Source organism: Coenobita brevimanus, chromosome 54, assembly GCF_032717465.1.
Source record: "Coenobita brevimanus isolate Jiangsu-jjx chromosome 54, ASM3271746v2, whole genome shotgun sequence".
Taxonomy (NCBI): domain Eukaryota; kingdom Metazoa; phylum Arthropoda; class Malacostraca; order Decapoda; family Coenobitidae; genus Coenobita; species Coenobita brevimanus.
Window position 1 is genome coordinate 38,540,277 of NC_137007.1, and position 16,672 is coordinate 38,556,948.

A 16,672-nucleotide genomic window follows, 5' to 3' on the forward strand; every position below is an offset into this window, starting at 1 on the left:
AAGGAAAATATAACAGTAGTTCAGTTCATGAGTATCGAAGCTGATATAGCAAATGCCGATGAACAGTCCTTTCGTTACGTAGCTAAGGGTCAGAATATTTTCTCGTTGGGTAGCCAGATGCGATTGCCCCTTGGAAATGACAAGCACTTACGGAAAACACTCTATAATCTTGCGCCGGGGTCAAGCCAATGAATTCCTACAACCGGTTGGGAAACTTGCTGTTGTTGCTGCTGCTGCTCCGAGGAAATTGAGCGAAAGTGGTATGTCTGAGGGAGGCTGGCATGCGCGCTTGTGGTGGAAGATTCTTTTTTCTTTTGTTTTTGTCTGATGTGAAAGCTTAGTCATGCAGGGGAGAGAATTGAAGGTGATGGTGGAGGAGAGACTTGGTGCATGATCTCTCCACTAAAGAACTGATGGATTAAATGGAAGGGAGCTGTAGGTGGGAGGAAATGAGAAGTGTATGTGGTAGATGAGTGTAGTGATAGAAAGACTGAGTACATGACCTAACCTCTGAGGAACTAAAAAAGGTGTAGATGGGAGGAGAAAAGACGTCCAGGTGGTAGGCGAGTAAGGTGGTGGAATGGTAAGATGCAAGACCGGGCCACTGGGAATGTGAAGAGGATGTAGGTGGGAAAAGAAGAAATATGTAGGTGGTGGATGTGTAACTGGTGTAAGTGGGAGGAGAATATAGGTGGAAGATGAGAGGAGTCGGTGGTAGCTGTGTGTAGATGGGAAATGGGCAGTGAGGCGAGTTTACATGAGCTGGCTACTGAGAAAGTAAAGAAATTTAGAGTGGGGGAAAACTGCAAATGGGAGAAGAAAGGTGTTGGTGGTAGATGGGAGTATGGCCGAAATTGTTACTTCTTAACAATAATTTCAATAAGCAGGTTTAATTTTCTCGTCTGAGAACGCTTCAGGCACTGGGAAATCAAGGCCAGTTTGGGTATTAGTCAGTAAGGATGAACTCCGATGGGCAGAGGAAATTAGAAGTTGTAGTGTACTGAATCAAACAGACCAAGAATAGGTTGAACGGAGCTGGGTTGGACGTATGGTCAAGACAGGTTGTATTAAGTACGGGGAACTGGAAGAGTATCAGTACTGAGCAGAATTGAACTTACCAGGGAGGTAGTTATATTAAAAAAACAGGGAAGTATGTGATCTGTGAACGACAATGGTAAATGAGAGGATGAAATGGACTGGCAAAAAATGAGTATACCAAATGGGACCGGTGGTAAAATGCAGGTACGGGTAAACTGGGAATGATATTAGAAACTGAGAGAATTAAATGAACAGGTAAGAAGAGAGCACAACAGGGAGGATGAAAGGTTCAGGGTACGGCGAACTGTAAGACGAGGAAGTTCTTTGGTTAGAGAGGCAACTGAAGGACGAAATGCTCTGGGAAGAAGAGAAAGAAGAAGATTTAGATTTATACCTATCGACTGCACGGGAGTGGGTCATGTGTCTTAGTAGTTACTGGGTAGAGACAGAAGCACCTGGAGGTCGTTAAGTCGAGACCACCCCTAACAGGATGCGGCGTCAGGCAATATATAGATAGATAAACAGACGGACGCTTTAATGAATACGTAAACTGCATGATTGCCATTAAGGCAGCTAATCCATTTTGTCAAGTACCAGTCATGTCCCACAACTCGACACGCAGGGGATGGAGAGATTATGGCAGGCAGGTTAGGTTGTAAGACAGGCGGACCGAGTATACTGAGCAGGAGTAGTGTGTGTGTGTGTAGTGGGCAGGTGGGGAGAGGAAGAAGGGGAGGTGGAGGGGAGTTGTACCGGAAGAGGAGGGATGCACGAGGAGGACGGGGGTGTGGGGAGGTGAGAGTGTGTGTGTGTGAGCCAGAGTGACCAGGAGCGTGGCAGTATGGTGGTGAAGTGCGCGGAGTGAGGGTGTGTGAGGAGGGACTTGGCGAGGTGTGTGAGAGAAACATGAGATTGGCTTCACTCCTGTTGCGTTGCGATGGAGGTTGCGTGATGTTCGCCTTGAGTGTTTACGTTATTTACACTCTTGACTTTACCATTTTTACATTACTAGGAACGTTATACGATTCTGATCTTCACTGTTTACGTTCTTTGCAGTTCACTCTTGTTGCGATATTGTTTACGGTTTTTACAAGGTTGACTTAATTCTGGCTACGTTAATGTATAGGTATTACTAATGCTTACGGTATATACAAGGCTGACTTCACTCTTGTTACGATAAAGCAGATATATTATTAATGTTGACGGTATTTACAAGGCTGCCTTCACTCTGGTTAGGTTATTGTGAAGTATTACCAAAGTTTACGGTATTTACAAGACTGACCTCACTCTCGATACGTTGTTGTAGAAGTATTACCAGGTTTACGATTTTACACTTACCTTCGTACTTGTTGCGTTAAGGTATAATGATGCTTTACGTGGTTTATTCTCAATTGCCTCTCCTTGCTCAATTCTGGATGCTTGCACTCATTACTTGGCTGAATTCTCTGCATTATCTCGGAGTCACTGTTATTTGTTGACCTTGCTCTCACTGCGTCGTCATGGAAGTTATAACACCTTAAATCACTTCAGTCCAGTGATGTATTTTTAAATTTATTGTTGTATTTTTTATTATTTTTATTTTGTTTCGTTGCCAACATTAGATAACATAAAGTTTAGAACAGACCTCTAGTTCTGAAGAGGTTAAAGGAAGGCAACAGTTAATTTATCTACTTCAAATGCCCCTCCAAGGCTGAATAAAATCGTCTGTTAGTGGCAGTACCAAACACAATAAAAAGTACGCCATCGAAGCGAAAGAGTTAACCCTCAAACGCCGGCAGAAATCTTTGTTGTTTTGTCCAGAAGATTTTATCCAGCTTATGAGTAAGCTCTCGTAGTTTAATGGTTAAAAACAGCCTCTTGTAGCAGTCTTAAGTACTTTGTTATTGCTGCTTACTCCCAGACGATCTTATCTGTCTCTGGTGTGGACTTTTGTCGTGTAAGTTGAGTCGACTTGAGTGTTTTATGTTATTTCTTCTACATGCGGCATCTTTACCTCGAGTATTTTCACTTTTGTTGCTTTATCATAAAAGCAGCATTAATTTTTATATACTTCAGCTCTGTGACGTGCACATATATATATATATATATATATATATATATATATATATATATATATATATATATATATATATATATATATCCTGTTGTTGCTTTGCTGATACATTTTATTCATACTGCCGCAAAACTATTTTATCCTTGCGAAGGGCAAACCGCTCGAAGCGAAGGGAATTCACAGACGTGTGTGGTTTTGCTTATTTCGCTGACTTCACTCTTATTGCGAGGTCGATGAAGTTCCATAATATTTAATTCGAGTATGATCATAAAATTTTGCTCAATTATTTTCGTTGTATTAAACTGTGTTGCCCTTATAATGTTTAACTTAAACATTTTCATTGTTAAGTGTTTTCTTGTATTCCGCTCGGTTATTATTATGAACTTTAACCGAGCAACTTTATGATGCTTAACTCAGCCAATTTCCTAATGTTTTACCCTCGAGTTTTTTCTTCGTATATACTACAGTGGATGTTAACTAACGCTTGTATGATTTTTATGCTCTGTAATGGAAGCTATTAAGGACGGTGTCTGCACTCATAACTTCAGGATACTGCGTTGTTTCCTTCATAAAAGACCTGTTAGTTTGTTACCTTGGACATTTTGTGGCATTTAACTCGAGTATTTTCTGTTTTTCTTTTTTCCTTATTCAACGCGGATGTTAATACTGTTACCCTTTCCCCTCACACGTTCAGGACAACTCCAGTATTTTATTCCTGCTAATCTCAGACAAGTTGAATAAGATAACAGTGGGTCATAGGATTTTCAGAGTTAATTTATATTTTGTGGGGTTTTATGGACGATCATGGATGGTGCATGATCGTTAACATTTTCAGACCAATGATGTGCTTATTTTGTTCTACCTAACGTTAGGCTATTTTGCTCAACTTAGGAAAACCACTTTCTAGATAAAATATTGATTATTTTCGTTGCTTACGTAATAATAATAATAATAATAATAATAATAATAATGATAATAATAATAGTAATGACTGATGATGATGGAGAGTACTGTACATGGAACCCCTTCATATCGAGCTCTATTACTTTTATTTCCTTTATTTTCTTCATTCACTTCATATTTGTTGTACTGTTATGTAAGCTTCGTTTTCTCTCATTCGGATGACCTTTGTTACACTTACCGCAGGTGAAGAAATGTCAACAGCGTGATTTTTATGTCTTATTAATGTCACTTAAACCAGCGTTATAAAAGGTGTCTGTCAGCCATAGTCGAATACTGAATTTTTTTGCATGCGAGCTAAAATATTGATGGAAATTAAATCTAAGCCTCGGATTCAAGAGAGACGAAATTGGATATAAACCTGCGATAAATGCTGCGCTTATCATCCTTGTATCAGATGTGTCTTCCTCAGCTAAGTGAAATAATCTGCCGGTAGTAAGAATGAAACACACACACACACACACACACACACACACACACACACACACACACACACACATAGTACTCAATGGTCTAATTTTTTATCGTTTTGAACCCAATCACTGACCCAATCATTTCCAAAAACCTCCTTTGCACTTAAATCCCCCATGATGGCGTCTCTTACATTTTATTCTTGTAATACCCAGCCAAGTATCCCCAGCATAAGGAGAGTAGGCCTTCAGAAGAAATGGATACGTTAATGAAGGCTGTATATATTATCCTTCAGCTAGAACAATTTCTTCTGAGCTTAACAATATCCAACAGAAATAACACTGAAAAGAGCATTCGGGCTGAAGAGGTTAATTAAATTGTCGGGCCGTAATATGAATCATATAAAGTGGGATATCATTGTACTGAGGGTTAAAGTGACTGCGCTCAAAATAAGACAGATATAAAAAATGTGGTCCAAGCACAAAACAATACGATTATGTGGTGGTCGCGGGTGTATTACAGTAACACATGTACGTGTGTGTTGTAGCTGCTCAGGTTGGCCAAAGTTTGCCTTGGACGCCTTCACTACGGTGATGACTCTCTTCCACCTGCTGCCATACTGTCTTATTAGCTGATGAAGAGCTATTTGGAATGGTGGAGTTCGAGTCAGTCTCCATAAACTCTTCTGATATAACCACGTATTTGCCCTTTGAGTCCAGTTTCTTGTGGACGATTTTGTTTAACTTAACGATTTAGAGAACATTCGCCTCCCTCTACTGAACAATGTCGTCTGGTCGTAGATAGACTTGGAAATATGCATATGTAGCACTTACCCATCTACCATAATTCTGTCCCTTTAAATTGTGACTAGCCCTAAGAAACTTAATTACTGAGAATGCATGATGCAGCCGTCCTTCGACTACCTTGCGAGCCTGTGTGCATTGTTACCAACTGTAATCTTGTCCCCTCAAAGCTAGTCCCAAGTTTTTGTGTACTGTAAACTGTCATATACTTATACCTTAAAGCATACCCTAAAAAACTTAATTATACAGTCTAAAACAATACTATGATGTGGCCGTCGAAGTAGTGGATATGAGACAGAGTGAATTGTAAACTGTCTTTAATCTATCAGAAGTAATTTGTCCTCTTAAAGTGTGCCGCAAGTAACTTAACCAAACCACTGAGAACAGTACTGTGTGATGTGGGCAACGTGAGTGCATGTGAGCCAGAGTGCATTGTGAGGCGAGTGTCCCAGGAGCCAAGCCAGCCACTCGGACAATAGTGGTGGTGGTGGTGGTGGTGGTGGCAGTCGAGGATGAAGGTCCCACATTACCTGGTGAGTCAGTCATGGGATCAGCGTTCCTTAACTTTACCATCTTACATATGTAGAGGCGTGACACCAAAGATTATTTCATTTTTTAAAATATATGTATCACAGTATAATGATGTGCCAGTATATTTGCTTGTGTTATTGCATTTCTATGTCTCTCTGCCCGTCTAGATATAGATAGGTATATATAGATATAAGTACCTGTAATATGTGTAATTTACATAAAACATGTTCTTTCAGTACGATGACCTCTTTTGTGTAATGTTAAGTTACTTGCTGCCGCCAGACAAGTGGTAAATGGAATCTGATTTTACTCCTTCACAACTAGGTGTCATTCAGGAACAAAAACAAGAGTAAATTATAAAAACTGTGGTCGTAGTAAACAGTCATTGTAATTAAGAAGCTAGGCTTTTAGATGGCGAGTTATTTATTTTTACATCCCCAGACCTCTCTTAGTACTGGGATAAATGAGGCGCCACAGCTGGGTGGGAATGGGGCATTTGGGTTTTGGTGTCAGGGGCATATGTGAGGTAAAGATCAACTACATAATTACAAGGGCGTCTGTCGTATTGTATTCTTTCTGCCACAAGATTATATATCTCTATCATCCATCTATCAGTCAGTCAATCACTCGCAATATATTTAGATAGATAGATTGATAGTTAGATAGACAGATGTGTGTGCGTGTGTGTGTGTGTGTGTGTGTGAAGTTTAAAGGAGACCTTTAAATTGATCTCTTCCACCTTTCATGGTGGAAGAGATCAATAGAGATTATTTTTTACCCTTTCACTGGGAGAGATATTCAGAAGTTTAAGTGTCTGATGTAAACTGAATAAAAAAAAGTTTTCGTAATGAAAAGCTTGACCACTGCATTGCTACGACATCTCTTTCATTTTCTTCATGTTGTCTCTAGAAAATTATATTCCGTTTAAGGGAGACACTTCATACCCAAAAATTTTACCAAAATCGACTTGTCTCGGATTGGTAAAATAAAAAATGTACTCAGAGAGCACATACCTCCACGAACGCCAATATACTTTATGATGTATAAACCACTCACTGTTCAGCTTCATTGGCGGTGTTGTTAATTCTACGGTTTTATTCTTCTTTCCTTACAGAAAATCAAAGACGGCATACCTTCCCCGACGTTTATAGTTTTGATTATTAATTCCTGCATCAGGATCCAGATTCACCTCAAAATTTATTCAGCTCTTCCATGACACATTGCCCACATATTATCAGATTTCATTGAAATCTGATAACATTTTATACATGTCTTGTCCATAAACAGACAGGCAGACAAACAGACAGACAGAAGCAGGTGAATACATAACTTCCTCCAACTTCGTTGTCGGTAAAAAAAAAAAAAAAAAAAAGTCCTCCTGTGATGTGACTAATTATGAGGAGGACGCATCTGGTAGGAGAAAGTATTCTAGTCCCCCATGCATGAAACCACTGTGTTTCACCACCACTACCACCACCATCAACAACAGCAGCAGCATCGCTTTCTTCATCTTCATCGTCATTGTCACCATTGTAAACGTCATTATCTTCGTCACCATCGTCGTTATCGTCATAGTGCTAGATATTGTCAAGGCTCAGAGATTGGACCTTGGTTATTGTCGTTATCATCGTTGTCACCGCCACAGGTGTCTTTGTCTTTTTCTTCATCTTCTTTATTGTATTGTCAGGAAGGTATGTGAGTGCCTTCTGGCGCATCCTGTGAGGACTGGTCTAAACAAAAGGACCTCCAGGCGTTCTTTCCATACTCATTAACACCCCCTCCTCCCACGACACATTATCCTTCCTCATATACTTTTTCAGTCTTTTCTCTCGTTCTAGGTCTACCTCTTCTTCAATCCACCCTCCCACATTCAGTTCCCATCCTGTAGTTCCCACCACAGTTTAATCCCTTCTGTGACATGATTTTTTTTTTTTTTTTCATATTACTGTGGGTAAATAATAAGCTTATTCACATTACGAGAGACCGTTTGTAACAAAGGGATTAGAAACCATATCCATTGTCTTGTTCAGTCTGGTAACATATATTTTTTTTTTCTAGTTGAAAATTATCTCTTGCAGTGAAGGAGTTAGAGTAGGCTACATGTAACTCCTCCAGTTCGCAAGTCCACCTGAGATGAGTAAAGGCGTCTGGAGATGTTAATAATAAAACGGAATACGGCCAAAAGAGCAGAGAATTTAAATCAATAGACACCATGGTGAAATAGTTAATACAGAAGGGTTTAGAGTAGTGAAGTAGTTGATTTTATTCGTGTTGCCGCCAGATGATGATATTCAGGCTGAGTTAAAGAATCCAGTCCTAAGATAAAACAAGCACGCCTGTGTGTGTGTGTGTGTGTGTGTGTGTGTGTGTGTGTGTGTGTGTGTGTGTGTGTGTGTGTGAAGGATGCAGCAGACGAAGCATCGACCTTGTTGGAGGAAATGCCCCGCTGACGCCGCCACCCTTATTCGGCCACTTGTGACGCCCGCCTGGCATGGCAAATAGACACTTAAATAGCACCGAAGGACGGGCCGCAGTAGCGTATTGAGTCACTCTAGCGTAGCGAGTCCCTGTAGCTTACTGAGTCACAGAAACGTTCTCAGTCGCTGTAACGTACTGAGTTAATGCAGCGTATTGAGTCACTAATGTACTGAGTTACTGTAGCGTATTGTGCCACTGTAATGTCCTGAGTTTCTGTAGCGTATTGAGTCACAGTAGGGTTATTGTTCACAGAAGCGTGCTCAGTCATAGTGACGCACTGAGTTATTGTAAGTTACTGAGTCGCTGGGGGTGTATTGAGTCACGATAGCATATTGAATCACAGTAATATAGTGAGTTATATTAGCGTACTGAGTCTCTGGACGGTGCTGGGTTACAGTAGCGTTCAAATGAAGAGGTTGTTTCTTTGTCGACATTAGAAAAACATAAAAAAAATACAGGAATTTATATTGTTGTAATATGTAAAAATAAATCGTAAAGTTAATGTTACCAAGATTATTATGCCGCCTAGAACACTCGCAGTCTTATCTATCACCCTCTGTAAGAAAAAAAAAAGTGTATTAACCTTTATAACACGGATTCTGAAGTTTCATTGCTGCTACTACTGGGCAATGATATTCAGTTTAAGGACGGCCTCTTGTAGTAAAGGAGGTAACAAAGATTCTCAAAGCCTCTCTGGGTCGAAAAATTCCCCCAGAGCTGAGCAAAATATTTCCTACAGAAGATGTTATGGTGGTCCAAGAGACGATGCTTAGTGATGCTGGTGGTGTCTGGGGTTATAACAATGAACTGTGAGGAGCATAACAATAACAAAGCGCAGTATGAGGCCGACTGCTCTGCCCGTCCCTGAGTCTGCATTCATTTATTTATTTATGCATTTATTTACATTTATTTAACTTCCTGTATAATAAGAAAGAATTGTTATGGAGAGTTATCGATGGTGTTGATGTATCGGGAAATGGTGACACTTACAGGCTGCAACGACTTATTTTTTACTGAATAAATCCATTTGGTGTGAACTGCAATGAGAATGCTAGAGATGCCCCCACATTGAGAAGGTTAATGGAAACAGTATCAACACACTCAAGCTCCTACACCTACTCACAGCTGAATATAATTGTCGGGCTTCTTCTGGAGTAGAATAGCATACTCGTTTTACTCTAAATCGTGCCGGATTTTCGTTCTCTCTAGTTTATTTCCCATAGATCATTGGCAGAAATAAACAGTGCTGTGGCTCTGCGTTCTTTCCATAGCACTTCCTCGTGAATGGCATCATATTCTAGTGTTAATTTCCTGTTACAGCTTAGAATTTAAGAGGAGAGATGGCAATTTTAGGCCAAGTTAATGTGAGAGAGGCTTATTATTTTCAAGAGAGAGTTCTTGGAAACAGTATTAACACTCACGCTGCGATGACTCATTTGAATAAAATCATCTGGCATTAACTGGAAGAGAACACAAGAGTTGTCTCGATTATGAGATGATATTGAGATGGGAGGAGCATGACAACAGCACGTCACACCATGGGGCCGACTGCACCTCCTCCTCCTTCTTGCCTCTCTTCCCCGTTGCGTCATGGGAATCCCCTCCGGACGAGCCTCACTAGATTAAGACTGATGCGCTTAACTCTTTCCTTCTTGCCTGGTAGTCTATATGTTGGCTTTACTTTATCTCCTTCATTGCCAGAGGTCTCATTTGAGCTCTAAATAAAACTGCATGGCTTTAGGACGAGTAGTAAATTAAAAATTCTCGATTATGGGGTCCTCTTTCTTACAATCATGGCATTTACCCACTGTGTGATTACTGTGAAGAGTATGGAACAAGGAGGAATTAAAAGTAAAAAAAAAATACTGAAGTTTATTGCTGGTTCTTTTTACGCTAAGGGATATTATACAAGGTTTTTCCAGCCAGACGATTATAATTAAGAATGAGGTAAAAGAAAAAAAAGAAGAGGTTCTGGGAGCGGTTTTTGTGGCTGAATATAAAGGAATACTGACTTAACTGAGCAAAATACACAAGCCACTGACAACTGAGATAGCGCTGGCAAATAAATATATCGTAATACCACAGTCTACCCTGAGGAACAGCAGCTAAGAACACAGTACAGCAGTGAAAGACTAGGATCCTGCTGGACAGTTTGTTTCGCTATGAAGCAACTAGTATTTCCTGAATCCCATGACAGACTGAGCCTGAAGGCGAGCTGGGAAATCCTCATGGACGAATATAATTATCGAGGGAATGGATGATAAGTGACTTGAGGTGTGTTTTCGTTGGGTAAAATTAATCACAGTGGTTCTTTTATGTTTTTCCCTGTTTTTAGAGCTTACACATCCCAGGGATACAGCTTGGATGATGGGGATGATATCTGCATCAGTAAAGAGTAATGGCACCTTGCGACTCAGGCAAATAAGGGTGTGGAGAAAATGGAGTGTAATTAACGTGCTCGACACTTAATGCAAGAATGATTAAAGCACAGAATGAACGAACAGTGTTATGAATGAAACAGAGTATTAAACGAAATACGGATATAGAAATTGAAAAAAAAAAAAAGTGACAAGGAAGAACAAAATGGCTTTGTATGGCAGGCTAAAAAGAACTAGAGGAGGAACAGATATATAAGTGAAGTAAAATAAGAATGGAAATATGGAGAAATCAGAAAAAGAAGGTTTCATTGAGGCATCTCAGATTGTGTGCGTGGCAAAAGAAGGAAGGATAAGAGGTGGTCAAGGCAGTCACAAATAAGGTAACAAAGTGATTGCAAGGAGGTGAGGGGGAGAACACGCAGACAGTACAGCGATTTTGTTTATTTGTTTATTTATTCATTCCTTTTTCTTGGACATTCTTATATTTTGTGTACCGAGTCTCATGCATATATCGTCACTTTTGCACAACACGTCATCTTTCTTGCTACCTGTATCACGTTTACCTCATGCCGTGTGTCAGACTCATTGCAGTACGTTGGTCACCACTGTCAGAAGAACAAAGCAAGCAACCAAAGTGTAAAATATAGAGCAGAGACTTTAGCCTTAGTTGGCTAAACATTCATTTTGAGTTGATTTGTCTCTCTGTCTTTAAGGGCCTCATCTATCCCTATTATTTAATGAATGGAACTTTACCTTTGAAAATGGTTTTCAATTAAAACTTTGTCACACAATATTGCTTTTATATCTGTCATATTACGTGCTTCATCACAACAGATTCCATATTTTTTCCTTTTCTTTTCTCTGTTCATTTCTTCCTTTTTTTTTATTTGAATACATATATTTTCGCCAAAATCATTTTCTGTAAGTCCTAAAGATTATATTATCTTTCCTGCTGGCTGCTTTTCCCTTCCTCTTGCCATCCATTAAGCTACACCTCTCAGCAGGATAGCTTTTTCCTTTCCTCCAATTCGGTTCACTGATGTACTTTAACCTACCTTCTCTAATCGTCTGCCCAAGCCCATTCTCCAAAACAAAATTGCACACCCTTGCCCGGGCCCATATCCTCTCCTAACCTGACCCCAGGAGCACTTTTTAAAATGGTTCATTTTTCTTGGCCGCCTAGTTTGGGCTTCCGCCTCTCCTGCATCATACGTGTCTTCGCCTATTACAGTTCAGTAATTATTTGTATAGCTAAGTGTGATGAGATGTGTTTTTTTTTTAAAGAAGACTGTAACGAGATTGATATGCTCTACTCTGTAATGTAAGCTAATTATATGTGTGCTCATAATAATCCTCAGTATAAGAACTAATTAGGTCTTTTTTTTAATTAATGTAATAGAGTGTGCTCTTCATAGAGGAATGTAGTGCTCTTGATATGCCAGTCAGCGTAATAAAAGCCAGTTTCTGCATGTATTGATAATGGCATTAAATACAATATATATATATATATATATATATATATATATATATATATATATATATATATATATATATATATATATATATTTTTTAAGCAAAGCCTTATGATGTGTGTTTTTTACTGAAGAATGAAATGTGAGTGAAATAGCGGACTCTCAGTAACATTAATCAGCTTTGTGCCTTGGTAATAGCAATTAATATGAGAACTCTGTGTGTGTGTGTGTGTGTGTGTGTGTGTGTGTGTGTGTGTGTGTGTGTGTATATGTGTGTGTGTGTGTGTGTGTGTGTGTGTGTGTGTGTGTGTGTGTGTGTGTGTGTGTGTGTGTGTGTGTGTGTGTGTGTGTGATGGAGTATGTTTTCCTCTCAGAGAAGAATGTAACGTGACTGACATAACACACTCCCAATTAATTCCTTGTTTCTAATGATCTCAATTAAAATGATTGCGTTATAGGTCATCGACTCGGCCTTAATTTTTAGTTAATTGTATTTAGCTGTGGCTGTCACGGAAAAAGTAGGGTGGGAGGATGGTATGTAGGTACCGTGATAAAAATGGATGAGAGGAGGAACATACAGTGATTGGTAGGTATGTGTAAGGGTAGGTAGGTTGGCTGGAAAGTAGGGGGATAAGTACGTTGGCAGGACTGTACACAGGTAGGTTGGTAGGACTATAGGGAGGTTGGTAGGTAAAGAGAAAGATATAAATAAAAGTATGTTAGTAGGTAGACACCAGGAACGTAGGTAGATTTGAGGGTGGAATGGTAGATAGTTAGGAATACAAGCAGATAAGAAGGGTGGTATACAGTATATGAAGGTAAGTAGACAAGTAGGTGCGAATATAAGTAGTTAAGTGGGGAGAATGGAGAATGAAAGACTGGCTAGGAGGGTGTATGTAGGTGAGGTGGAGGGAGGGAGAGGGAGAGGTAGACCGAGGATGAGGTGGAGGGATGGAGTTGAGAGGTATATGAGGGAGGGGGGGTGAGTTGGGGGGAGGGGAGTCAAATGGTGGGTGACAGAGTGACTTGGAGGCGTTTTGTCTGCGGCCACCCTTTGCGGGATTAGGGCGTCTGGCTATAGATAGATAGATAGATAGAAGTAGATACACAGGTAGGTAGGACTATGGATAAGAAGGGAGGTAGGTAAGAATGGAAAAATACAGGTAGAGAGGAACGCAAGTAAACACGTAAGTAGGTAGGCAAACAGATAGGAATGCAGGTAGATAAGCAGGTAGGTAGGGTCTGAGACAAAGGCAGCCTGGGGCCTCACTTACACACACCGCCTCAACTGGTTCAGCCCCGGGAGAGTGAGCCAGACAGCCAGCGGGGCAGATGTCGAGCTGGGAGGCTGGGAACCGGAACCTGCCACTCTTTTGTTCAACTCAGTTTTTGACAGTGTGGTCTTGAAGTCTTTTTTTTTTTTTTTTTTTTTTTTTTTTTCGTGGCCGGAAGTCTCTGTCATATAAAACGCTGCCAGTAACTTAAGATGGTCTCCAGTTTTTGCCCAGGCTTGCGCGTGTGGTATTTTGCTGGAAGGGTACTTAGTGTACTGCCCTTGGCCTACCAGCAATTAGTTGCAAAATTCGTAGGTCCAAACACTGGGTCTTCTTTTTAATTACCTTTCAGAAATAACCAGCTGCGTCATCTCTTGAAGATGATGGGTCTTAAAGGGTTAGATGACCTGGATCTTCCGCCGCAGAGGATTGGCTTTGATTTTCCATTTTAGATGATTTATAGTTTTTTAATTTTAGGGTATCCTTGAAATTTATCTTGTTTGCTCGAAGCCCAGTTATTTATGAACGACGTACACCCACCTACTGAACCTGCGGTTGCTGGAAGGATTCAACACTTTCTACCCTGTTAGGATCCATATAATGAGTAGTTCGAGGGTTCTCTCGTTCTGGTGGTAGTCAGCATAATACTGTAATAATAATAATGATAATAATGATAATAATCATCATCATCATCATCATCATCATAATAATAATAATAATAATAATAATAATAATCTCATTGATAATGGTAACTATTGTCTAGTATGGATTTTTATCGGGTAAAATACAGAGGATTACATTTTCTTAGTAGCAGAGAATGACTTTTTAAAAGTATGTTGTACGTAACCAAGGCGCATAGTTTTTATTTCGATGTCATGCTATAAAAAGGTTTTCCATTGGGTGCTGATTCCCGTTAATCTTTGTGATGGAAGAGTTGGCGATGCTGGTGCCCAAGAACACCTGCAGTGTAGCTGGTCTCGGTGCTATCACAGAAAATCGTGGAGGATAAATCAAAATAGTAACCCCCTCCCCCCCCTTTTTTTTTTTTTTCAACTGCGCCACATACTGCAGAATTTATTACCATTCTGTGTGAGGTAGAGCTGAGATTATCTTTAGACACTTAACTTGGTGAGCCGAGCTTCATGGATAGTTAAGGTTTTCACTGAATTACATGCTCTCAGACATTTCGTTTAGGATAAATCAGAAGATTAAATCATTTATTCAGTAGGAGGCTATGTCGATGCAGGGGATATAATGCATTTCATTCACCCTAAGTAAATTTATCAGTCAGACGTGTTCAGAACTGTCATGATTTATCTTTCAGGGTTTGGGTTCATCCCAGGACTGTTATCTAGAATATCACCGAAGGAATATAGTTAGTCCAGAGAAGTGTTGGGTGAACTAAGCAGTAAGGTAATTTACTTGTAGAAATACTTTCGTTGATGATGTTGATTATCATGATACTGATGAGGCTGAGAAGGATGAAGAGCAGGAGGCTGAGGATGAGAGTAATGACAGAAGATTAATGATGATGATGATGAGAAGGATGATGATAATGAGGATAAGGATAAGAATGATGATAACAGTGAGAAGGAGAAGGATGGCGGTAGTTTGCTGTTTCCCTTGGCCACCTGGGTAGCGTAAGTGTTGGGTGGGTGGGAAGAGGATGGGCAGAGTTAAAGAGGAAAACGTGGGCTTGGACGAGTCACGTTTGTGGTGTAAAGAACAACAGACGGTCTGCCTGAGTGGTGGAATGGTAGCCGCAGAATGAGAGAAGTGGAGGTAGCTGCAGGGTAACAAGACGTGCTAAGAAAAACAAGCTAGTTTAGAAGAGACCACAAGAAGTGAAAATAAGGACCAAAATACTGCTGCATTTGGAGTTGTACCACAAAATCTTTTTTACTATATATTTTCTATTTTAGTCTGATGTTCATAGTAACTGTTGGCATGTATTTTATAAACACTTTCACAGCAACATCAGGTGTACTGATAGTGCGGCATTGCTACAGTTTCTGTAGTGGTACATCAACTTTTGACATAATAAATCTGATTGTACTGTACATATGGGTAAAAGGTTGAGCGCTTCTATATACGTCATAATATCTTGAACTTTATTATGTTCAGTGTCAACTACATGAATATTCCATTTACCACAGACCTCATCAGGAACCTCAGGTGGAGCAGTGTAGATAGCTAAAAGCGAAGGAGTTTGGGGTATGTCAACTGAAATACTGCCACAAGCTATTCTGAATTTCTGGATTACTGAATCATGCCATTACAAGTAAAAAGTTGTATGTGTTTTTTTTCCTTACCTGATAAACGTTCGTGCAAAGAGTGCGAGCCTCCGAAGAGACTCTGGTATGTGTTGCCTGAATGCTTGTTGGTACACCTTTAATTATAGCCGCCAGGTTCACGCCACTACCGCCGCCTCAGGCCACTTGAACCAGGCGTGGCTTCTTCTGCCCTGCCTCTAACCTTGCGCCTGCCCTTGCTTCTGTTCTTACCCCTACCTTGCCCTGACCCCTGCTCCTTCCTTTTGCTTCTGTTTCTTGCCTCTACCTTGCCATTTCCCCTGCTTCTGCCCTTGTTTCTGTTCTTGCCCCTACCTTGCCCTCACCCTTGCTCCTCCCCTTACTTCTTTTCTTGCTCCCACCTTGCCCTTGCTTCTGTTCTTGCCCCTACCTTGCCCTTGTCCTTGTCTCTGTGCCTTTGCCCTAATCGCAACCCTTTCCCTTGCCTTTGTCTTTATTCCTGCCATTATTTGATTCTGTTCCTTCCACATTCCCTATCTACCTTCACTCTCGCCCCTGACTGTCTACAGCCCTGTACTCTTGCCCCTACTCTTTTCACCTGTTCCTGCCGCTTTTGTCTCTAATTGTCCTACACGTAGTCTTCGTTCATGCTCACCCTTGCCCTTACTTCTCACCTCTTTTCTTCCCTGTCTCCATCCTTGCCCACGTTCACCCCGCAGCCCACATCATCCTCTGTTGCCATCCCTGCCTCAAGACCTGCCCCTTTCTCTTGCCCACCTACCCACCTTCATGCTATCTCCGTTTTCCATCTCCATCCTTGTCCACATTCACCCCTGCCCCTACCCAACTTTCCCCCTGCTCTTCTCCCTCCCACTATCCCCTGCCCACCAACCCACCTACTCCCCTGCCCAGCCCGACACAAGGTCACACCCGTTCCTGAGACAAAGGCTGACCTCCCGCCTCCTAAACCAACTCTCATCATCAGGACAGCCTTAATGATGCCTTCCTTTACCGAGAATTTT

The 16,672-nt window shown here is 40.7% G+C and overlaps 1 protein-coding gene across 5 annotated transcripts in view; it reads left to right on the plus strand.

The window, feature by feature from the left end:
- Positions 1-16,672, plus strand: part of LOC145401030 (uncharacterized) — a 512,459-nt gene that overhangs the window by 279,814 nt on the left and 215,973 nt on the right. The window contains exon 1 of one of the 5 annotated variants that reach the window (XM_080273406.1): positions 5,706-5,798. The exons of the other annotated variants lie outside the window; for them this stretch is intronic. Within the exon in view, the coding sequence (XP_080129532.1) occupies positions 5,778-5,798 (21 nt within the window). The 5' untranslated portion in view covers positions 5,706-5,777. Of the gene's footprint in view, positions 1-5,705; positions 5,799-16,672 lie in introns of those variants that run through there. 5 annotated transcript variants of the gene reach the window in all.